Source organism: Ischnura elegans, chromosome 1, assembly GCF_921293095.1.
Source record: "Ischnura elegans chromosome 1, ioIscEleg1.1, whole genome shotgun sequence".
NCBI classification, from domain to species: Eukaryota; Metazoa; Arthropoda; class Insecta; order Odonata; family Coenagrionidae; genus Ischnura; species Ischnura elegans.
In genome coordinates this window covers 84,699,838-84,724,937 of record NC_060246.1, presented here as the reverse complement: position 1 = coordinate 84,724,937, position 25,100 = coordinate 84,699,838, and the positions used below count along the sequence as shown (strand labels likewise).

At 38.6% G+C, this 25,100-nt stretch overlaps 2 protein-coding genes and 1 pseudogene across 3 annotated transcripts in view; all 3 read left to right on the top strand.

Moving 5' to 3' along the window:
- Positions 1-1,038: 1,038 nt before the first annotated feature.
- LOC124156109 lies at positions 1,039-2,330 on the top strand (annotated as a pseudogene).
- Positions 2,331-6,916: 4,586 nt separating this feature from the next.
- LOC124165097 (lysophospholipid acyltransferase 7-like) lies at positions 6,917-16,219 on the top strand. Its single transcript, XM_046542384.1, has 8 exons — positions 6,917-7,278; positions 7,358-7,484; positions 7,569-7,716; positions 12,790-12,941; positions 13,381-13,592; positions 13,896-14,075; positions 15,163-15,301; positions 15,476-16,219. The coding sequence occupies exons 1-8, from the start codon at positions 7,064-7,066 to the stop codon at positions 15,683-15,685; spliced, it is 1,383 nt and encodes a 460-aa protein (XP_046398340.1). The 5' UTR covers positions 6,917-7,063; the 3' UTR covers positions 15,686-16,219.
- Positions 16,220-19,563: 3,344 nt separating this feature from the next.
- LOC124165088 (sperm-associated antigen 1) overlaps positions 19,564-25,100 on the top strand; it is a 32,830-nt gene continuing 27,293 nt past the window's right edge. The window contains exons 1-7 of one of the 2 annotated variants that reach the window (XM_046542361.1): positions 19,568-20,069; positions 20,191-20,350; positions 20,485-20,604; positions 21,810-21,984; positions 22,933-23,094; positions 24,030-24,157; positions 24,534-24,655. In XM_046542361.1, the coding sequence (XP_046398317.1) occupies positions 19,927-20,069; positions 20,191-20,350; positions 20,485-20,604; positions 21,810-21,984; positions 22,933-23,094; positions 24,030-24,157; positions 24,534-24,655 (1,010 nt within the window). In that variant the 5' untranslated portion in view covers positions 19,568-19,926. Of the gene's footprint in view, positions 20,070-20,190; positions 20,351-20,484; positions 20,605-21,809; positions 21,985-22,932; positions 23,095-24,029; positions 24,158-24,533; positions 24,656-25,100 lie in introns of both variants that reach the window. The other variant, XM_046542371.1, reaches the window with a different exon arrangement.

Here is a 25,100-nt window from a genome sequence, read left to right as displayed (position 1 = left end):
AGGCTTTCCATATACGCCGGGACCGGCCTGATGAAACTGAAAATGCCTATGGCCACCCTGAAGATGAGTTTTTACTGGTTCTGGACCATAATTCAAAGACCGGCATGAGAAAAAGGCAGTTTAGCCCCACTCTAACCTGTGCCTGCATTTTTGGTGAGTTAATTGCCATTGAATGGGTACTTATTTGGGGAATAATAATTATCACCATCCTGTAATTGATATCGGAAGCCTTCATTTCAGATGCTTTTCGTTTAAAACTAACATTGGCATCTTACAGCCACAAAGATGTTAAGGAGAAGGTAATACATTGGCTGAGACATGCCAATTCAAGGCACTAAAGAAATGAGAAGAAGGGTGAAAAATCTGTTTTTTCATAAATAAATATTTTTTTCTTTAAAGGATGAATAAGGCTTAAATGAAATGAATATTATTTTTAAGGGTTGCATAAATGTTGCAAGTACGTTGCAGGGGTTGCATGAATGTTGCAAGTGCGTTGATGGAGTTTCATGAGTGTTGCAGAGATAGGCGGATCTAGGGGGAGCACGGGGGCACGTGCTCCCCACCAGACCCTTAAAAAATATGCAAGACTTTTAATACGGTGCCATTATCATTGCGTTTGTTTTGTAGTACGAGCTATCCTAATGCCCCCAAGAACAAAATCCTGGGTACAGCCTTGCTTGTGCCCCCCCCCCCAGAATGAAATCCTGGATCCGCCCCTGGTTGCAGATATGTTTCACCAGAGGTTGCAGTTACGTTACCATTACGCCGCAAAAACGTGGTAGAGAGGACTTCTGGCTGGTTTTGCAACGCTGCCATCACGTTGCAGTAACTCCACGTAGATTACAGCCTCACGGTAAGGATGGGGTTGCAGCGCAATGTTTCTGCATTGTTTTCACAACACTTTTGGTTTACAGGGGTACTGTTAGCAGCATTTTAGTGAAAAAAATGTTCTTTCCATGGCCCGCCATGGTTCTTTCTTTCTTTCTTGCTTTATCTTGGAAGTGAAGCTAGTTTTGTTTGCTAGTTGTTTTAGGGAATATGGGGTCATTTGTAAGGGGTTCTCCAAATTACGTGTGGTGCACTACTAGTGTGCTTGGAAAAGGTGCTACTGGCGCTGTGTATCAAGGAGTTGCTAGAATAACGGGAGAACCAGTGGCAGTGAAAACCTTCAATCCATTATCCCAACTCCGTCCTACAGCGGAGCAAGCTCGAGAATTTGAGGTGCTTCGTGAAGTAGACCATGAAAATGTTGTTTGTTTGCTGGCTATCGAAAAGGAAGAAGCAGAACCTATTTCTAAGGCTATTGTAATGGAGTTGTATACTGGAGGCACTAGATGAAACTGAAAATGCCTATGGCCACCCTGAAGATGAGTTTTTACTTGTTCTGGAGCATGTAACCGCTGAAATGAAATACCAAAGGGATCATAATCTAGTACATAGGGATTTGAAACCTGGAAATATAATGAGATTCATAACAGATGAGGGAAAGGCTGTGCATAATTTGACTGACTTTGGAGCTGCCCGGAAATTGGAAGAAGGGCAGCAGGGTTTACCGAGGCGTACTTGCATCCTGACGTGCATGAATGAGCCTTACTGAGGTGGTAGCAGCAAAGAGGGCCTCAAATTCATGGTGTTGTACTAGTCGAGGCCCTCTGAGCTCTTCATCAGCATCTACATCATCATCCCCAAGAAAAGCTTTTGGGGCCACTGTTGATTTATGTTCAATGGGTGCAACCCTTCACCATGTAGCAACGGGACAGCTACCCTTCAGGCCATGGGGTGGACGTCGAAATAGGGAGACCATGCATTACATTACCACACGCAAAGCAACAGGAGAGCTTTGGGGAGCCCAGGCTACTAAAGGTGGGCCCGTTGAGTGGGGTCGTTCCTTGCCATCTCACTGCCCTTGCTGCCGGGGCTTGAGACGCCTCCTTACCCCATTACTGGCTGGTTTGCTTGAGGCTAGTCCTCAGCGTATGTGGTCCTTCGAGAGATATTTTTCACAGGTGAACGCGCTTCTTTCCCACGTTAGAATTAATGTTTTATATGGTAATTGAGCTCAAGAAATGAGACTGTATTTGCGACCTGAATCCACCTTGGCTGACTTACGTGCAGCCGTCACTGCAGAGAATGGTGTTCTTCTCAGCGCCCAACTATTACTTCATAGGAGTTCCAACCGTGGGATGGTGATTCCACTCCAGTTTCTCGTCTTCCACCAACTTCTCCTGATTCATCTCGGGCCCTCAATTTTGATTTCAAAAGAGGACAATGAAGTTGAGCCCGGACGACGAGGCCTATGTAGTGATGGAGGAGAGCTTCCAGTCGGGTAAGGCCTCGAGGAAAGGTTACGCATTCCAACATTCCCGACTGCTGTGGCTGTCGATACGGATGCCTCCACCGCCAAGGCTTGCTGCGTGACAGCTCATGATTGGAGCCGCCCGCGCCGTGTTGAATCTTAGGCGGCTGTGGCAAGAAGTGCAACTTGTGGTACGGACGCCCTTGCATCGGTGGTTGCACTGGCAGTAAGCATGGCGGAGGAAGAAGGGCAATCGGCCATAGATGATGCTACCACAGCTGTGCAGAGAGCAACGGAGTCTGCAGGGTGGGCAGCAGTTTTTTTGCCGAGAAGATCTCCGTGCTGGAAGGGGGGAGGAGAAGGCGAGGGAGCTAGAGCGCAAGATCCGTAGTTTGTGCGCAGCGGCAGCAAACCTCAAGGATAGAGTGGGTTCTAGGGGCATTGGCAGTGTTTTGTCTCATGATTTTTCTGGTGAGAGTGGGGTGGCATTGGCATCACTGGAGGATGGCACCGTTGTTGCAAGGGCCGCATCTTTGGTTGGACGGCTCAATGGCGGATACAGAAAAAATTCAAGGGGGGGGGGCGCAAAAGATATCTTGAGCTACCTTTACTTTTATCGTAATAAAAAATTAATCAAGCCACGTGCGAAGTTGAAGAAAGTTTTATTTAAACTCATTATACACGTATATAAGTCAATATCTTACGATAAAAAAAGTTACAACTGTGATTCTACAATGTTCAGCAATGTGAGCGACCCCGCAAAGGGGGGGGCGCGCGCCCCCTGCGCCCCCCATCTGTATCCGCCTCTGGGACGGCTCAGGGAAGCATGGGCTCAGGTGTTGAGGGATTGTGGTGCCAGAACACTATCCCAAAATGATGAAACATTCCTTTATTTAAAACAGTTAAACGGGCGATATTTTATAAAAACTCATTCACTTACATGTCACGAATCAATATAAACAAACAGCCTGACACCCTGCGACGCCCACATCACACACAGGTACTGCTACAGTATTTTCTCAATCGCCAATGCTAAAGTATTATCTTCAAAAAGTATGACATATGAGTGGTTTGGAAGCCAAGGGGTACAAGTGATTTATTTTTTCTAACGAGGTGTGTTAGAAAAGTAATGAGACTGATTTTTTACTCACTGAAGTTATTGTTTTTTTTTCAAAAAATAATATTATCCTCCTCAAACTAGTTCCCTTAGGCAGCTATATACCGGCGGAGGAGTTATTCCCACTCTTGGTAGAAGCGGCGGCTGGAAGTCTTGAAATGCATGGCTTTTAACTGGTCGCAGCTAAGAATTAAGGCAAGGGGGGGATTAGGCGCAACTAATACTTAGGGGTGTGAAAATATTGCATACCCGCCAGGGTAAGTGAGAGTTGCGGGGGCCCTCCACCAGAAGAATTTTTAAGATTAATGGTTCAAAATGGCGAGTTATACGGCTTTCTAAGGGATATTTGATTAATCCTAACACTACTCTATAAGTAATACTAATCCCTTAAGTAAAATGGATTAAACTTAAAAATTTCTCTAAGCTCTGGGGGGGGGGGTTTACCCCCGCCTCGCTGCGTCACTGATCCTCCCATCCATACCTTCTGTCTCCTCCGTAGAGATGAAAAAATCGGTCTATCACAGGACGATAGACACAACGCTGACAGTTCGCCCTCAGTATTGCCAGTCTCATTACTTTTCTCACACATCTCGTACACTGTTAGGTACAGAAATTAAGTATATAAAACAAACGAGATGAATTAGATATATTTGATATAGTGCATTTGATTTCCACTCGATATCAGCACAGAACTGAGACTCACTCGAATCCCTTGGCAACCAATTTTTGTGTATTTCTTCTAACAATTAACTTTACCTATCTCTGTTGAGAAAAAAAATCACTTGTACCGGATGGCAACAGAAACTAAACGTAAGTCAAAACCACGGTCTGTCAAAACTAGTAAAATTTCAATAGTTCCGTTCCCCGGAGCGAAATGTAGAAACGAAACGAAATAGATCAAAACCCAGGGAGCTAAACTCAGGGTCGGAACGAAATCGGAGTCAAAACTACTTCGGGTCGAGATTCGAGATTTGAAAGTAAAACTCTTGAACGAAACGAAACGCAGATAATTTTTTGCACCGGAGGGACCACGTGCTTCACCTTCGAACGGTTTAGTTTCCACCCACACACCGAGTATAAAATATCGCTGAATGAAGTAGGGGCTCGTCCTACCGCCATTAGATGCACGGGGCACTCATATTTTAACCACTAATGGGAGAACGGTGAACGCAAACTGGCCATTCGATTTATAAGCTCAATGTTTTAACCTCTCCACACGTATGTCAAACTTAATGGGTCGAAATTATTTTCTCTTATCCCCCTCCACTCAACTTTTGGGATCGAAACATAACTATGAGCAGCGGAATTTCGTTTAATTTAGTTTCCCGGGAGTTGCGTCCCGGGTCGAAACTAAACTCCTTGGTTATTTTAATTTCGTGCGGGAATGAAATAAACCTAGGCCTCGCATTTTCGTTTCTCTCAGGGTCGTAACGAAGCATTTCCATTTCGTTTCACTTAACATCCTTACTTGTATACCTTGGCTTCTCACGCCCTCATACATGTTTTTTTCTGCTGCTTAACGGTGTTTATTATCCGTATATTTTTAAGTTTTAAAAATTTCAATGTAACGAGAGAAGGTATTAGAATGCTCAGCTGTTTCAAAATTATGCATTTTCGTACAAATATCAACTCGATAATAGGGTGGTTTCCTATTATTTTTTTATTGCCTAAATCGAAAGATTATTACTCCTGGAGTACGTATTTCACGCTTTTAGAATTTTAAATGACGATACCTATCTATTTTTCGCGATTAAATGAAAAGTGAAAAATTTCAAGCGCGCGAAAACGCGAAGCGTAAGTAGGAATGATGGGAAAAAGTTGGTGCGACGCATTTCTGGTTCCCCCTCCCGCCTTGTGAGGTGACCTTGATCGAGGCTCTGAGCGCTGATAGGACGCAGGATGCTAGCGGGTAGCTGAGTACCTTGCTGGCTGGTAGCGCTTGGCTTAAAAAAGGTTTATTAATACCTTATCAAACGAAGAAAACTTTCCGACCTTAGCCAGTTTTAATAGGTGATTATTAAGACATGTTTCCCTGAGCTCTGTGCCTCATGCATGCATTGGTAACCTCAGACGATGTATAACTCCTATCCTCTCGTGTAGAAACTAGGTCCCTGTGACGTCACGTGGAGTGGAATCGCATGGGCGCCAATCTGGCCTTTTTCAAATGAGGATAAAATTTCACCCTTGCCATTCGTCTAAACCGGTATTTCAAAAACCAAATAATTTGTGTATTATGAATACACTAATGGTGGGTAACGAATCGCAATCAATGCCTTTCGTTTTCTTTGATGAAGGAAACTACCCTATTTTCCCAAAGCATTAACCTTTTCGCCGGTTCTATAATTTGATTTCACTTCTCGGTGTCACTTAATCACATTTACATCTGGAAACCCCGCAAGGATCTGATGGAGGGAGGTGAAGTGTTAGAATATCGACGCCTTTATACGTGACATTTTATTTTATGGTATTTAGGTCCTCCTCTCCTGCCTCGTATTTACGATTCCGTTTCTATCCCCCTCAGTCATTCGCTTCTCGACGCCAGTGATTTACAATGAAAGATAAAGAATAAAATAAAAATATTGAATGTGAATACTCTGATGCAAAACGGGACTCTATCTTTTGACTTTGATCTCAAAACTTTTTATAAACGTGTGTATTTTGATTTCGTTATATTTTGCCTTGGAAGAGATAAATATGTGCCTAGAACATTTTGGGCATTGAATTTAGGTGATTAGGTCAGGTACTCGTGTCAACCCTTTCAGGGCCATTTTTTGGTTTAATAGGTATATTAATTACGAACATACATGGAGATGCTAGTTTACTTCTGTCAAATATATGTTTATCAATTTCGAGTCGTAATCGGTTTCGCGTCCTTAAACGCTATAGTGCACGTATGGTAAATCCTGCTTCAGCAAAATTTCCGCATTCGGGGTTGAATGCATTGTCGATACTAATATCATTTGCGGACGTGAAACTATGTTTTCAATCACATTTTTGTATAGGCTGATCTTCTACATGTTTAGTTGCATATCATGGTTTTTCGCTTAATTATTCCACGGTTTTCTATCCTTATCATGAACACCCAAAGACCAAATTATACAGTAGAATTGCTTTCCTATTTCACACATTACAATGCCTTTTTATGTCTTTCAGTTTTAAAAGAATTCCCTTTCGTCTGATTTTCAAAATTTAATGAAACTCCTGCAAATCATGATCTAACCTACTTTTTGTCTAAAGAAGTTACATTTAACTGAGTTTGAAGAGCGCGGCAAATTTAGGACCTTGAAATTCGGAACGCACCGGGAAGAGTTTTCTTCAGAAAGAATTTTATGGTAGCAATTTAGAGTAATTCTGATGCACAATCCACTTGCCTATGTAAATAAAAAGAGTGGCCCTTGCATTCAATTAACACATGAGAAAATTCATCATTCCGTTGGCTTTTACGCCATCTATATTTTTTGGCTGGAACTTTCTCTCGGTTTGATCTGCCGGCTTATGCAATTATCATTGGTTGGCAGGGTTAGCAGTGATATCTAACTCTCTGCGTTGGTCATGTTTATGGCGTTTGTAAAGGTGGAGGGCAAGGGAAAAGTTAAAAAAGCTTGCTAAGCTGTTTTTTAAGAAATAATTTGTGATATGAAAAGAATATAATGGATAGTGACGACGTTATATATATCGGACTTCTCTTATTGTGCATAGTATTTGGCCATTTTTACCGAACGTTCTTTGAAGACGTTTATCATAGGAAATGGATATCTACGATTTTCGGTCTTGCATTAATACATGCAGTGTCGGGAAACCACATTATTCATCCAATTTTGTGTGTATTAATTAATGCAGTTATCATTACGCGGGTCCATTACAAGTAAGAATGTTGTGAATTGTATGAACTATGTACTTACTGTTGAATCACAATATTCATTTCATTATTTTAAATCATGTAGGTATTGTCACATAGTAAGCTTCGTCGTGTCGTTCTTGTACTTGATTTTTTTCCGCACCACTGTATATTTCGGAATTGAATATCCCCCAGCACATACCAATGCTGTTCAAATGATGCTGACGCTTAAGGTGAAGAAATACGTGCATTCTTCTTGGAAATTATTTCAATTTTTTCGTCTGCTACTCATTTTAATTATTTTGATTTTACTTCAGGTTGTTGGTCTGGCTTTTGAAGTGCATGATGCCCGTGAAGCCATCGATAAGAACAAAGGAAATGAATTAGTTCATGAAAGTCTGAAAAAACCAATTGGTTTTATGGATTTATTTCATTATTCATTCTGCTACATAGGGTGCCTCACAGGTAAACTGCTGGGGTTTTCGAAAATAATGATGGAATACATCATGAATGAGTTCTAATCTATGCTAACGTTTAACTTTTCTATTCATGTTAAGACCAAGTCCTATACATTCGTTCAAGAAAAAGCTATCTTGGACGTTAGATGCCACCAAGTGCAGAATAGCAACCAAAGAATGAAGTATGATACCGATTGCACCTCAGTGAAAGGTGTTTAAGACCTTAGAAAGGTGTTTAAGATCTGTTCTTAGTAAGCTACCATTTATTTCGACCCTTTTGATTTATGTACTCACCCTTAGTACCCTCGATGTTAGGTATGGGGAACTAGTATAAAATATTCTGTTGGATGATATGCATCTTTGCTGGGCCTTGATGCTAATGTTTAACATTAATTCTGGAGATAAAGTCATGTAGCCCTGTGATCTCTGATTTTCATGGGGATGTTGGCTGTGTTATCTCTAAAATTTATGCAGTGAAGAAACTTTTATTAAACCACGTAAATGACACTTGAACACGACCCGGATTTCAACATCTTAGATTCATCATCAGGTGGTTAACCACCCGTATTTATGTGGTTTAGTAAAAGTTTCCTCACTGAATAAATTATGTGACGGAATACCACAAAGTTTCCCAAGATCATGTTTTATTCTGTGTTATCTCCATCATTACTTTTAAAGCTGGTTAAATCTGTAGGCATTCTCCAAATGCCTCTCTGGAAAACATACTCATTTATAGTTATTTTCTTTGTGTAACACCGAAACTTTTTCATTCCCCTCTACCATCAAGTACCTGAAATAAAATTATCAAAGCAAAATTTTTCTCATGTGACTTTTAGGTGTGGATTTCTGCTGTGCTAGAAAATATGGCCCATTTCTGTCTTTACTTTTGCCAACACCAAAAGCCACCATTGGCAATTGGAGACATTCATGTCTCTTATATCATGAACCATTTTGTGCAGTGTTTAGAGATAAAACTGTTTGCCCATTCTATAATCTTGAACTGTGAAAGCAGAAATTGAAGAATTTGACGTTTTCATTGAATAAATCAATAAGAAAATCTTTGCCTTCAAAAACAAAAACCCTGACTTGTTGAGCTAGGTTTATTGAAATTGTTAGTTTAAGCATATCCAAATATCACATACATATATCCATAAATTAGCTGAGAATGCTTTTGCCCCACGTGTTGGTGGTATTGTTTTAATTGGGGAATCACTATTGAAGGGTGAATTCAATATTTTACCTGGTAAATACACTAAGAAATACATTGAATGAGCATGCCCATTTCAAGAAAAATTCTAAACTTTAATACAATTCTGGGTGAAATAAATATTCTGGGCTTATACCAATCTAAGTACCTAAAATTCATGAATTAATCATTTTCATCCATAAAATTTCGTAAATTTATCTTACCTCATAAAATTTTGGTAAACATGATCAGGGGCGGATCCAGGATTTCTTTCTGGGAGGGGCACAAGCAAGGCCGTATCCAGGATTTTGTTCAGGGGGGGGCACAAGGATACTTAGTCATACAAAACGAACGAAATGATAATGGGACCGTATTAAAAATCTAGCATATTTTTAAGGGTCTGGGGGGGGCACGTGCCCCCCCCCTGGATCCGCCTATGAACATGATTTTTGCAGTTAAAAATACCCAGCATTGAATTAGCCACCATAGCAAGAAGGAAAACAATGGAGTTTATGATTGGAGATACTCAGACGTGCAGTATCACATATAGAATTTTTTGCTCAAAAAAGTTGCGACTTAGTGTTTAAAAGAAATCCTTCGTCTGCCTTTTAGTTAGTTATGCTGGGGGGGGGGGGGGGAGTAAATATTCAAGAAAGGGAAATTTTGTTGCATTCATCCATTCTTTAACTTAAATTCACATTTACTTACATTCATAGTAAATATCTAATTTTCTGATTCTGAATCTTTAATATTGATGCAATGCTATTTACTAGCAGAAATGGCTTCATCATTACATCATAATATACTTGGTATCTTATTTTAAAATCCTCGCTACTTTCACCCCTCTCAGTGCCTGAACTGACCGCTGACCTGCTTTAATATCTGTGGAAATTCAATGCCTATTACTTTCTCAGTGAAAATCTTGTAATGTGAGCATCATCTTTAAACCTTTCCTGCAGTACTACTTCCTCTGTCCAATTGAGGGTTGTATGCATCCCATTCCTTAAAAATCTTATTTCCACGAAACAATTTATGTACCAGCTTCGTGCTTCCATGTCCTCGAAAATTTTTAGCTCGCTCAAAATTGAATTGTTCCTTGCTCTTTAAGGGTTTTCTCGTGGGCATTTAGTATCTTGAGTAAATGCAATAAAGGAAGAAATGTGCACAATACATAGGTAATGTAGAGCCAATGCAGGCTGTGTCATCACCAGTGATCAGCAATCCAAAGAATGCTTTGATGCAGGTCTCCACTGTTTCCCATCAGCTCACTCTTCAGTCATTGTTTAATCTTTTATGTCATTCATCACTTTTTCCAATTATAATTAACTCCAGGGCCCTCATTTGATGTTGATTTATATATGATGTCCATTTGTCCTTCCATCTTCCGTCTTTAAACGAAAATCGTGGGAAGTTTTTCCGTCTTCACTTAAAATTTACCATTTTAATACCCACTTTTGTGTTTTAGTTTTCTTTGACTTTTTTTACTATAAATGAAATAATAGTGAGCAAACATGTATTTAATTAGGCAATAGTATTATGATGATTTAATGAAATTAGAGTAAGAGTGCAGACGTTCACAAATCATTTTGTAGCCGATGTAAATCCATGTGTTTAAGCCATAAGAAATTCTGGTGAGACGTTGCGCTTAGTGTTAAATAAAATAAAATTTAATTTAATTTTACGGTCGGATGAATTTTTAAATACTATGAGTGGGTCGTATTTGGAAGTCGAGTTTTATATGTGGGCTTTCTTTCATCTCTCATCATCTTTCAACTTCATGTATTGTTTCGCTTGCATCTTTTTTCTCCTCATCAAACATGACTGCTATGTGGGTCCCATACATAATCTTCAATTGGTAAGTGAGTAACTATCATGATGGACATCAATCTTGGACATTTGTTCACAGTAGTGGATCCATGACAATAGGGGTTAAGTGAGGGGCCTTGGGGGTAACGTCCTAGCAGTAGTGGGGGTCCAAAAGAAATTGCTATTTTATCTAGTGTGAACTGGATACCCGAGGGGTGGGGGGGCTAGGGCCCACAGGCCCTCTGGATCTGGCACTGGTTGGTCTTTCAAACTTCATACCAGGCAGGGGCACAGCAAGGAATTAAGACTAGGGGGGTTTCAGGCACAACTAATGCTGGAGGACCTGGGGGTATGGAATACCCGCCAGGGTAAGTGAGAAGTGCGGGGGCTCTTCCCCAGAAAAATTTTAAGATAACTGTTTCAAAATGGTGAGGTTTACGGCTTTCTGAGGGATATTTTATCTGTCCTTATACTTTTCTGTTGGTAATATTAATTCAATTGAGTAAAATAGATCAAACTTAAAATTTTCTGAGCTCTGGGGGGTGGTTTATCCCCCAAAACCCCCCCTCGCTGCGCCACTGACACTAGGAACCATTTAATGTTACTTTTCACAAAAACACTCATTAGTCATAGTCTTTCTGAGGGTTAATTAGTAATCATTATGTAATTGTAGTAAAAACCTTTTGAACCAAAGGTGATTTAACTATGCATCAGTCCTGATCGAGATGTGCAAAGTCACTTGTTATGTGCAGTTATCTTTAATAAAATAGTGAATATTTAAAGTTATTGAATCAAAACTACTTATTTAATATCTATTCCAAAATCTGTTAAAGACCTCCTACATCACTGTCAGTTTCACTAATCTGTTTTAGACCTCGTATGTACGTACATAAGGCTTGCTCCCTCCCACTTGCCTTGGTAAGCCAGGCAGGTAGAGGTGCACTCAGCTCGAGACTCATTCTTTGAAAGCTTGCAGTGCACCATAAATCTTTAGGAACCCCCTTGGATCTCCCCTCAGTTGTAGAAGTTGAACCAGAGGGGAAATTAGGCATGGAAAAATTGCTTTTTTTACTGGGGAAGTTTGTGCAAAAAACACACATGCATTAATCCATTTATGAAGGGCTCCTGGCAAGATTAAAATGTTATATTTTACTGCAAAATTTTTGCCTTATAGTGTGCCCTCAACCACCCATATATGAAGGACTCCTCGCACTACAGTTGCATCCTAAAAAGAAAATGTAGCCCTAAGAATTCAGACTCAAGGGTGCAGTGCTCTAATATCTAGCTCAATAGTGGCTGCACCTTTATTTGATAGTAGGTGATTGTATTTCATCCTTTTTGCATGCTTACTATGATTATAGTCAATATCTACAGGTTATGAGAGTTTTTTTTACTATTGATAGTCTTGGCAGTTAAGATTGGCCATTGAGTATGCTTAAGTATTTGGTCAATTGGAGCCAATTATTGTTGTGTCATGAGTCTTATGTTTCAGTCGCTAATGGTGAGAGGTCTTTCAAAATGTCCCTGAAATCCAGGGATTACTTTGGTGGCTAATGTAAATGGCATAAAATGTTGTCTTAAATTTGGATGATTGTTTGTGATATGATTATCATGTCATGTTATTTTTATGTCCAAAAACTTAAGTCCAAATGTCTTTATTATGTCCAAAAACTTAAGTCATGTGAATCTGTGTTTGCTTTTGTGTATATTAATTAATGTTAAGTTCATAGGTTGATGAGAGGAGTACACACTAAATTCCACCTTCATGTTCTTCCATGTACGCATTGTAAAGGAAACCCAATGTTTTTGAAGTGCACCATCAAACCAATATGTCTTTCGAGCAAAATTTTGAGATAAATTCTACATTTGCGATTTCATGTAAAAATGTTGACTTTCTTTGACACCTTATGACATTTATGTGATACATGTGGGCGTCACTGGTTTTTGTGGGCTAAGACTTTTCTTTTTGCAGTTTTTTCTCTTTCCTAGTTATAACTTCCCTATTTTTACTAACACCATTGGAGTGTCGTAGTTAGCTTTTAGTGTATGCTATTGTTTTATTAATGGCCTGCTTTCTTTTGTCGACAGGCCCTTATTACAGGTATCGAACCTATTGGGACATGCTTCATTCTCCATTTTCTAAGTATGCTCCTTGTCTCGATGCTACATTCCAAAGAATAAAGTATGTGCCTCTTTATGCCGCCCTGTACCTCATCACATCTCATTTCTTTCCTCTGAAGGTAGACGGTGACATTTTGTTTGTTAGTTGGTTGGGTGTGTCAATGGTTTTATTTACAGATTTTTAAATCTCGCAATTGATATAGTTAATGTTTTTGTGCCTGTCAATGCATGTGGTGTACTTACTTGGAATTTCTGCTTGCCAAAAGTTTGGTTTAATTATCAATCGTATCCTTACATATATGTATTTTCATTTTGTCAGTAATGTAAGCAGCTCTAACACTTTTGCTTCTGGTCTCATCCTCTGGGTGACAATATTTGTTCATGCTATAAAAATTGCTGAACTTTGATGTAATTTTTTTTAGAAAATTTGATACTGCATCATCATGGCCTGATTTACTTTCTTAAGCAGCAAAATTGTTAGACCTCTTTATTATTCTGCTAAAATATGTATGAGAGATTCTTGGTGAATTATTGACATTAATGGATGTTATTTTTCAGTATGCTGAAACAGAAGAGTTTTATGAAGAAAGATCTGTACTCTATCGTACATTTTTCCTGACTCCTTGTCTTTTTAACTTTCGACTGAGGATATACATAGGGTTTGTCCTAGCAGAATGTGTTTGCACCATGGCTGGCCTTGGTGCTTACCCTGTCGCTTCTGATCCAAGATCTGGAAATGGCCCTCTCAAATATGAAGTTGTGGACAAGATGTAAGCATTGTTATCTTAATTAGAGCCTATGCTTTTAAAAAAATAATTCTTGTTTAGTTATCACCAATTTAAAAATCTTTTTTGTTTGATATTGAAATTTTCCATCTAATGCCAAAGTAATGTATATTTTTTTACTCGCCTGTTGTTGGGCCTAATTTTTAAAGTGAACATGTGTTCCTCTCAAACCCTGTTTCTTTGAGAATTCTCATGTGAAAATTCCATTGAGGAAAAATCATTTGCATTTTCTTTGTATAATTTATTTCTGTCAAGTAGAATAATTTTACCTTTGATGTTGATTTACAGTGCTAGTGATGAGGAGAGAATGAAAACTGAGGAGTACAATTTTGAAGCAATACACAATATTGATCCGTATGGATGTGAATTTGTTCGCACTTTTAGAACTGCTATGAAATGCTGGAATATGACTGTTCAGTATTGGCTGGCTGTGAATGTATACAAGAGAGTTACCATCAAACCTCTAAGGTATAGTGTATGCATGTTCTTTGGAGTTGAGGAATTATGGTAATGCTCGATTTGATGTTAATTTTTGGCCATGATTTGGCCTGAGGATTTTTAAGGGAAATCTGCATTCATGATACATTTTTCTGAGCCTCTGTTAGACATTGTAAATGCTGGGCTGTTACTGAATTAGTTGTTCAATTAACACAATGGTGAACTCTTCAAGCATTTTGTAAGCATTTATTTAAGATTCCTTGGTGTTTCCCAGGCATTTTGTGGGTGCTTATTGGTGGTGAAGTTTCCTTAGGCATTGTGGGATACATATTCTCCAAAATGACTTTAGCGTTGGCTTTAGGTTTGACTTTGGCGTTTTCTTAGTAATGCAAATACTTGGAGGAGCCAGGAGGTAGGGGCTTGTATAGCACTCTTAGGGTGTGTCATGCAGGCTTCACTGAAGGTTCCTCTAGCATTTCTTGTCCTTTCGATAAGAATTTATGTAGCCTCATCATTGGGACCATTCCAAGAAACAGTCCATGTAATGCCAAATATGTTACTGGCCCCAGCTAAATGCTGGGAAATTACTGTAAGGCAAGTGAAATTAATACTATCTACTATGCAATATGATCACGCAGGTCCATTACTCCTTGGTAACACATGTAAACTTCGTTGATATTTATTGCTGTTTCCCCTAATCACTGGGTGCAATTCTCTTTCGTGAGTTAACTTGCTTCATGTTCCTTCATGTTGAAAGCTAACAAATAATGAGTAGTGAATAACACCATGTTTCAATATGCAAACAATTTTTTTCTGAGAAGAGAAATGGGCTTAATCTACTCAGCAGCATATACTTGCGAATGATTATTGATAAGTTTGACTTTGACTTCTTTTTGAAATCTTAAATCAGAAGAAAGTGACTATGATGACCAAATATTATAAAAGTGTTGGTTTTCAATTATTTTTTGTGCTACTTGCCATTTCTTGACCAAAGGGGTATTGTGTTATTTCTGATCAAGATTTTGTAAAAATGTATCTACTTGTTCATTTTTATCTTTTGTGAATCGAATCTGCTTCTGTAGAGAAGTTATATTCACAGAAATTATCTCAATTTCAGAACTGGCGTGACTATGTTTGTGTCATCCCTTTGGCATGGCGTCTACGCTGGGTATTACCTTTGTCTTTGCTCCGTACCTTTCCTGCTACCCACAGAAGACCTGTGGGACAAACTTTACAGGCAAGAAGCAACTGGCTGGGTATGTATACAGTTTCATTTGTGACATCAGGCTGAGAATATTTGGAAAATAAACAATGTTGATTTGGTTTCCTCAAATATTTTCATTAAAATCATGAGTCATGTGCTTAATTAGTGTGCCTTATATCTGCTTCATTATTCATTTGGTTATAATTCTTCAACTCTTACTTTCCAGAAAAGAACTGTGATTGACTGCATTTTCCACTTCTTCCGGGTTCAGGCGTTTTCCTACATGGGAATAGCATTCCTTTTGCTTAGAATTGATGCAACTCTCGCCTATTGGAAGTCAATATACTTCATTGGTAATGTTGTCTGTGCTCTCTTCTACGTGGTTGGAATTATCATCTTGAAAAGACGCAAGCGCTTGCGTCCCAAGCAGGAATAATACTCTTAAGGGACTCTCTTAAGTGCCTGCTGTTCTTAGAAAAGCTTACGTATATATTTCAAATTGTTTTTGGTTGTCAAGAAGGTAGATTTAGAAGGTTGCATTGTACCTGACAAGTTCTTTACATCCCTCATGTGTATGACGCCTGTGAATAAGGTGAACTGATTTTAATGGGTTATTTTCAAGATGTGGTAATTTTTAAATGCATAGCTAAATAGGCCATCTTACTGTGACTCACCTCCACTAGCCTGTTCTCTTCTCTTTCATGTTTAGTGAGAATTTTTAGGCCCTTTTATGAGAATGTACTTTTGTTTGTTAAGTGTCTCCTTAGTGTGTTTATAATTATTCCTTATCAGACTGATTTCTGAATCTTGCATTGATGTATGATTATGTATATGAGACGAGTACTTTCATCAATGCCAAAGTGGTTTTTATAACCATGGATATTATGCTGTTTAATTAGATTTTCTATGAGAGTTTATTGTATTGATGTTTATCTTTTAGATAGACATGGAATAAATACTTGTTTAAGTACTTTTGATTTTGTATTTAGTGTGTGAATACAGGGTATCTTCAGTTTCTAGCCTTTCAATATTACGATGAATTGGATGGATGAGGCAGATACTTTGTGGAAATCCATTATGAGATATGAAGTGAAACACTTTGCACTTTCCACATAAAAAATTTATTACACTAAACGCTGGAGAAAAATAAATTATATTGGTAGTGCTTCCCTAAGTGTAGGTAAATTTCTTAATCACCTTGGCATCAAACCAGCCTTCCACAATAGAAAAAACCTAAAATATTTGCTTCCCAGTGTAAAAGACCGTGTGGATATCAGGGACCAAAGTGGAATTTATAGGCTAAAGTGTGGGGATTGTATGGCGTCATATATTGGACAGACGGAGAGAAGTCTGAAGGTCAGAGCAGAAGAGCATAAGAGGGACTTTGAAAACAGGGAAGGAAAATCCCAGTTCGCGGCTCACCTCCTAGAAGATGGACACCGGGCTGACTTCATCCCAGAAATGCTGCAACGGGTTAATAAAGGGAAAAAAATGGATGTTTGGGAACAGTTGTACATCGTTTCTGCCATTAGTAGGAAAGATGTTATTACTAATGACCATGTTTTTCCCTTCCATTCTCCGATCCTTGACCTCCCTCAGCTAATGGGGGAAAAAACCCTCCGAGCACCTGAAAACAGTCACCTTCCCCCCCTCCCCTACCTCACCCCAGACCAACGGTCAGTTTAAAACTCCCGACCCTCCTTTCTACCCCACCTTCCACCCCCATTTCTCAAATGTTGCGAGTGTGCAATTTGTGTATATATATTGGCATGGTTAATTTCTTGGTTTAGTCTTCATAATGCTGCAGTGCAGGGAAACATGTCGACTCTAGTGTAATAAATTTTTTATGTGGAAAGTGCAAAGTGTTTCACTTCATATTTCAATACTACTGTAACCCATAAAAATTTGTGCCACTTTGGACACCCTTTGCTTTTCTCTCTTTCCATCTAACTTCATCCCCCACATCTAAAATCCCTGCTGTTTACCTACCACTGTACCAGGAGCCTGTCAGCCTTTTGAAGCAAATTTGTAGCTACAAGGCTGTGCACCATATGCAAATGCGTCATCAATTCTCCTCATTTACTATATCGATACCTCCACTGCACAAACCCTCATCGATTGCCCACCAAATCAAATCCGCTCATCTAGGAGCCCAACAATACAAATGCACTCAGCTGGCAGTATCCGGAGCATAAATGCTCACCTCCAATTCTCCAAGCTTCGGAGGTGAGTGTTTGTGCTCCGGCTACTACCAGCTGAGTACATTCGTATTGTTGGGCTACTAGATGAGTGCATTACCTCCACCAGGGGCGCAGCCAGGAATTGAGCCTGGGGGGGGGGGTTTAGATGCAACTAATACCGTGGTGTGTGGGGGTATGGAATACCCACCAGGATAAGCAATAGGTGCGAGATTAATAAATTGCGAAATTTTAAGATAAATGGTGAGTTTTACGGCTTTCTGAGGGATAATTTATTAATCCTTACACTATTTTATTAGTAATATCAATCCAATTAAGTAAAATGGATTAAACTCAAAAATTTCTCTGAGCTCTGGAAGGGGTTTTATCCCCCAAAAAATCTCCCCTCGCTGCGCCATTGACCTCCACTGCACAAATGCTCAACAATCGCCCTGCGGATCAAATGTCTTTCAACCCTTTGCTGACACTTTTAGTGTGGACAATGAAATATGCCTCTATTGGCCCTACACCCTGGACCATGACATCCTGATCTTCCCCTCTTCTGACTTAGGGCTCAGTGGCAAAGCCTGAGGGCATCTGCAAGACTGGATATACAGCCAGTGAAACATGAACATATTAGCTTAATTATCCATTTTATTTTTCAAATAAAGCAGAGGAAAATGAAGTTTCACCTAAATTTCTGTGCAAAATATTGCGTTGATGATGCGTTAGTTTGTTGACTTGGGAGCCTAACTTCGTGGGGACTCCAAAATAATCATGGATTTTGGCTTGTAGTAGACTTCTAAATGACCAGATGGGATATGCATGAATGCCCTTTTAGCTGTGCACTTCTTACACCCAACTCAATGCGATTACTGAGCACCATGAGTCTTGTTGAGTACAGTGGAGGATACATATGGGGGTCGTGCACCCCCTTGTATATGTCTATAATCAGTTTAAATAAAAATTTCTTAAACCTTGCATGTGACCTCATTATGTTTCATTACGATAAAAGAAAGGTAGCTCAAGATATCTTTTGCGCCCCCCCTTGAGCCCCAGGCAAAAAACCTTGAGCTTGTGATTAAGGGCAAGGATATAATAACGGCTCATGGAAAGGTATCCCTGATGATTAAATACAAATTAGAATTACATTGTGATTAGGTACATATGTAGTTACTTTTCCAAGGACGCTTTATCAAGAATAAAGTTTAGTTTGGTGAGGCCAATGAGCTGAAATTCATTATTTTGGCATTGCAACTGTTTAGTCTTGTTGCCTCAGTATATCTGAAACACTCTTTGCTAAGACCTAACCAGCTGGAAAGATTCTACTTAAGTCAGCTCCTTCTTTCATTTTGTGCTGCCTGTTTTAATGTAAGAAGGTATATTCCATGGCCTGCTCATGAGTTGACGAATTTTATTGAAGATAGTAAGACTGATTATGGAGAGAGCATTGAGAGGTATGGTGAGCTGATATCAATAATAAAGGATAGTTGTCAAGAATTTAAGCTTGGAGGATGAAATAAAGAGAGGTAGGCAGCAGTGGTAAGGTATCAATTGGAGGACTGGGTGTACTGCATTTGGGGCTCCATAATTTTCAGATGATAGAACCGAGGAGGGCCATGCCATGGCACCGAGGTGATCAATACAAGGGTCAGACCACTCCGTGACGGTAGGACGTATCTATCGCGATTAAGAATTAACTGATGGGCGGCATTCAACATAGAGACAGCAGTTTTGATGGAGTCATGGCTGGTAGATCTAATTAAGTACATGCAGAGCTGATGCTGACATATTTTTATGCCATCGGTGACTACGGAAATATCAATACTACAGCTAAGTTGAAATGTATCACTTTATTAATGCAAATATAGTGAGATGCGTAAGATAGAGCTACAAGCAAAATTTCGGTCTCAGTCCGGCCAAAAACTAATATTTTCTGTAAAGATGTATATTCAATAGCTTTAAAAAGCCTATGCGCTCCCTGATAACACTATCATTAACATAAAATCCTAGAGAATTGGGCACGTTTATCATTTATGATAGCTTTATATAGATAGTATGACTGATTATCCGCAAGTTGGACTGGATCGCGCAATTAGAATTCCCAAGTTATTGTTGGATCAGCTAGTCAATATACTACACGAAATTTTTAATCAATCACTCGTACTAGGTACGATATATAGAGGAGTATCCCCCACATTTTTACCATTAACTAAAATTGCTCCGTCATGGGGATATAATAATTACATGTAAGGTGGTACCGTGGTATTCACTAATGGAAACCATGGAAACAGCAAAACCTCAGCATTGTGAAATTGGACAACACCGCCTCGCAACTCATAACAACACTGAACAACACCGCCATATTGAACAGCTGTTGTGTTGTGGGTGCAGTGGACAAACGTGTTTGCTGTCGGGGAAGTTTATGTAGATAGCTAATCTTTCCCTGTTTTTTTTTATTTTCTCTGGAAAATATACAGCTAAGTGAATTTCATATAATATGATCGGAGAAGAAACCTCATGCATTAAAGAAAAGCCCAGTCTTTTGAAAAAATATGATGTATCAGTCAATGACTTGTCGTATGAATATGTTAAGGATTGTAAAGATGTGAAATGTTTGGAGAAGATCATCAAAATTCTAAGGTATTTCTTACAAGTATTTTCATTTTGAGAACTATGGAATGATCGTGACCAAGCTTACTGCTTAATACCTTTCCCGGTTAGGAGAGTATAGTTTTATAATTTTATGGTAACCACTCATCAGGTCTGGGGAGGAAGGTAATTATCCTGATTTATTGGCATTTGCTGAGAACAAATTGAGGGAATTATGTCCTGGCAACCGTTTAATCATGAAACCTGAGCCCGTGCCATCATTGTCATCTCTGAATGTCAACGATCGGAATAAAATATCATATGAAATGGCTGTAAGTAGATTTTTATGATAACCTGATATTTTCAACGTTTTTCTTTACATTGGTTCAGCGTTTTCATTACTAATGATAGTTAGCTTTTAATGGCTGTCCTCCTTATATTATGTTTGCTATTTTTCGCTTTTCAGTCGTGGTCGGAGGAGATGAAGAAGCATGAAAGCCTTCTCAAAGAATCTAAGGCTAAAAAACCATCTGAAATTCCTCCAGTTAGAAGCTTAGATGAAAATATAAACTCTAATAAAAATTTTGTAAGTGTTTAGGGGTAGAGTTACTCATTTTAATTGGTTGGGCGTGAATGTTACAACAATGCCGTATGCTTTAGTTTTTTGGGTATGAAGTTATGTGAAGGCTGGCGATGAAAAGCAATTTTTTTGCGGCCACGTCCTGTTGATATTTCCTCGGTTTGTGTCTTGGGGAATCACTATCCGAAATTATGTTCATATAAATGTTCCTAAGTAGTTTTAGGGATTGGTGGTACTAATGAACCCTTTGCCAATCAGCAATCCTATGGGAATAATACACTTTTTGCACCTGGGTTTATGATGGTATGCTTTCACCAAAATTACTCTTGTGTGGCTTAGGTTGATGTGGTTAATCCTGAGGGGTCAGTTTTTCTTGTCTGCTCGCGTAGATAGGCTTTAATGAACATTACTTATGGCTCTCTGTTGCCTTACTACAGTTCATAAAGGAATGAACATGAGAATTGATGGGAAGAAGTAGAGAATTGTTTATAACGGTCATCGATTGGTTTATGTTGTAGTCAACGCCGTAAGCTGAAGTATTTTTAAGGAAATGTACCTTTAGGGGAGCTTCTTGGTAGCAATTCACTTGAAACTGTATCCCTAATTTACGAAATGCTTTTACGACATGCCAAGGGTACTACTAGGTGTCCAGGGCTATGTGTATAGTTGCCATGCCATAACACTAATAGGTTTAAGGATCGATTTTGATGCCTTGCCTTTTACAACGCATGGAATGGTCGCCCTGATCGACCCCCCTGTGTATGCTACTCTGCATGAGCATAACCAGTCTAGGAAATTTCTGGTACTGTGTTTTCCTTTATTGTGAATGTCTAAATATTAAAGGGAGTACAGTCAGAATTTTTTTAATGTCTCATTTATTTTGCAATACTTCAGCCTTAGTGAAAGAGGTTTACAGAGTTGCTGTTTTGGTTTTTAATGCATGTATTTGTTGATTTTATGGGAAAAAGTGAAATAATACTTGCATTATAGCATACAGTGTTGGGAGCCTTTGCTGTTTGTCACTGGTGGAAAAGCAGGTTTAGAAGAGTTTGAAACTACCTTATGTAACTGTATCCTGAATAAATTGTCCTCAATATATTTCACATATAAAATAATTTCCGGGCTTAATGGATATTGATACTGCCCATGGTATTTGTAGCACATGTCTTAACAACAACTGTGGATTAATTGCCTTGATGTTTCTACCATAGAACACGAAGAAAAAGTGCTCCATAAAATCACTGGATTATGATGCCTGGGAGAAATATGATCCTGACAAAGAAATTATGAAAATGGAAGTTGAAGAAGAGAGAGAACAGGAGGAGCACATGCACCTCATGGAAAAAAAGAGAATGGAGAGTGAACCAGATGACTTGCCAGACACAGGTTTGTGCTGTGTTTCTATCTTGAAGATTGTGAATAACAATTGTTGGTACAATTTTTTATTTTGGAAGCAATCGCTGGCTAGCCAGTTGCAAAGGTTTACTGATTTAAGTGCAATTGAAATTTATCATCATCAATATTAAGTAACAATGAAGTTTTGTTTATGAGTAGTTAAAAGCAGAGGTGTTCAATGCTTAGGATTACATAAGCTTACGAACCACCTGGTAATTCCTAATAATTGAAGTAGTGCATGGTATTTTGATATGAAAAAATTATTTCTGTAGGCTGAGAATTTATTAAATTTTGTGTGCCAAATCACTGTGTGTTGCCAACTGAATCTCACACTACTATCCTGTTGTGAAATTCTAATTTGGGCAAATTTATTCGAATTAACTACATCTTAGCCAGTGGCAAATGTTTGAATCATCATAAAACTCAGTCGGCATGAAGCTGGAAGTTGAAAATCATAGTTAAACGTGTGGAGTATGGCTGCATTTGAGAGGTGAGATAAGGTTTGTTGTCCTCCTGGCTGTTGGAGTGTATGAGCCAACTATAATGGCAAATTATGTGGAGAAAAGGAAGGTGGGAAAAATAATTTCAAGACTTGGCGCTTCTTACTTCATTTCTGTTTCTACTACTGTACTTTAATTTGTTACACTAGATATCTTCCTGCGTTTCTCTTAAAAATCCCTTTATACTATACAATAAAGTCATGGAAATTTTAATTGAAGTTAAAATAACGGAAAAGTGAGGGATTTTGAAAATGGGGAGTTGCTACCAATCCTGTTCTTCAACGTGAATGTTCAGCTCTAAGCACAGAATTATTATTTATGAATTAGGAGTGAGAGAGTGTGGTAGTAAGTCATCCTGTTACATCACCATTTATGCTCTTTGCAATCAGACCTTCGTGTACAGCTTTGAGTAATCATGCATTTCCCGTTTTATTGGCAGGTCACTTCTCCGATGCGGAGAAGCTGGTCTATTCAACTAAGGAGAAAGACCGAGGAAATGAGTACTTCAAAGCTGGTCAGTTTGAGGAAGCAACACAGTATTATACCAGAAGCATTTCCATACTTCCTAATGTTGATGCCTACAATAATAGAGCAATTGCAAGTAAGTGTGAATCCAGACTGTGTGTTTTTCTTTGAATATTGGTATTAATTAAATTTTTAGACGTGGATATATGACTAATATTTTTGAAACGTGAAATTTTTCCTTTGTTTGAGAAAAAATTGCATTTATTAGCTAATTTACTTCCTACTTATGTTATAATAATGTGGTCTGTTTATTTAAAGTCAATTACCAATTACAAATTTTACCTTACAACCTGAGCTTTCAGGAGGGGAATTTCTCCACGGTTATTGGGTCCTTCTGAAAATTGGGTTTGGGAAGGAGAAAGAGCCTTAAAAAGTAAATTTTCTCCACATTTCTGGGGATGACCCTGCTTTTTACTACAGAAATATTTATTTTTTGCTATTGATGCTACATGTATGCAAATATAACATACTTGAAAGATTCAAATTATGTGATTTTGATGTTTGTATGATATTATTATTAGAAAACTCGATCAACTAAGCAACTTTGGCCGGTAGAAGACAAGCAGCCTGATTTCAAGAAAAAAAACTAGGGTAATCTTTAGCAGATGCATCTTCAAACAGTCTTTTCATGATACTTAACATCATGCTGTGTGATAGTCCTTAAAGAAGTGCATTATCTGTTTCTTCAAAATTTTTAGCATTTGCTAAATCAGTCATCTACTCTTGAGCACTATTATTTTCTTTTGGACTGTATGATCAGCATTTGTACCAGATTTTCATTTGGCTGCCCAATGGTTGTGAGCGAATGACCTGCTTCAATGGTGTCCTTGGGAGCCAAAATATCATTGACTCTTGCTATCACCTTTATTTTTCAAAATTATCTATTTTGGAGCATAATTATGTTTTTTCTGTAAACACGACATCACTAATGGCATCAAAATATGTAGTAGGTGAATACCAATTTACGCTTTACAATGCAATGTCTTTTCAGTGTAGTGCCTTTCTTTTCAGATTTAAAGCTAAAAAAATATGGGGAAGTAATATTGGATTGTAATGAAGTTCTTAAGCGTGATGCGAAGAATGTAAAAGCACTTTTTAGGAGAGGAAATGCTCACGAAAGTAAGGGGTTTTACAATGAGGTATGTGCCTTTTTTCAAAATTTCCTCATATCAAATCTTTGTCTAAATAAAAATACACCTCAGGTGTGAATATTGATTCCTTGCTGATCTTTATTTAATCTTAATATAACAGTTTGATTTAAATTCTATAGAAGTTATAATATATTTCAAGTAAACAGTCTGAAGTTACTTGGTAACATTCTTCAAATGCTTTAGTTACTCTTTTTTCTGATTTTCGGAAAAGGAGTTATTCTATAGAAATTATAAAATAAATATACCACCCAGTTTTGGCTGTCTCTGAAATTTGTGGTGAGAGATATATATGGCTTCTGATTACTATCTTATGAAGAGTCAATAGCTGGTGTGTGTTTATACTGTGTGTGGTTATATATTCCAGGCTATTAGGGACTTCGAGCGTGTTTTAGAAGTTGATCCTAGTAATAAACAGGCAAGAACTCATGTTTCTCACTTAAAAAAGAAGCTGGAAGAATCAAACGAAGGAAAACCAAAGAAAGCAAGGTATGTGAGAAGGTTTCGATTTTGAACAAATCATTTTGATCTGGGAATGTAAAGTGCCTTGGTCAGTGGCATATTTCCAGTTATAAACTTGACTTGCTTGGGAGGTCAATTTCTGGGGATCCTTCTTTGGGGGACAATATTTTTTTTTATTGTCAATCCTTTTATTGTTAGGCTTATTTGTGGATTACTATTAAGGAATGTTGAAGGCAATTTAAGGGTGTTCTATCCTAATTCAAAAATCCAAATTCAACTGTCGCCGGATTTTAGTTGCGAAGTCGGCCGCAACGGCCAGTGGAATGGGAATCTTCCTTGGGCGGAGGGGAGTAGTAGCTGACCGAAGGAAAAAAAAGGAAAAGACGAGGGGTCGAGCTTCGCTCCGACCGAAAAAAACACCCGGCGCTGTATCAAATTTCACTGCGGAGGTGCGATATTGAGAGTGGTCGGG

Coding starts and splice junctions, on each gene's coding strand:
- LOC124165097 (XM_046542384.1), top strand. CDS start 7,064: ATGGATAGTGACGACGTTATATATATCGGACTTCTCTTATTGTGCATA. Junction 12,942..13,380: donor CTCATTTCTTTCCTCTGAAG/GTAGACGGTGAC, acceptor GTTATTTTTCAG/TATGCTGAAACAGAAGAGTT. Junction 14,076..15,162: donor GTTACCATCAAACCTCTAAG/GTATAGTGTATG, acceptor TCTCAATTTCAG/AACTGGCGTGACTATGTTTG.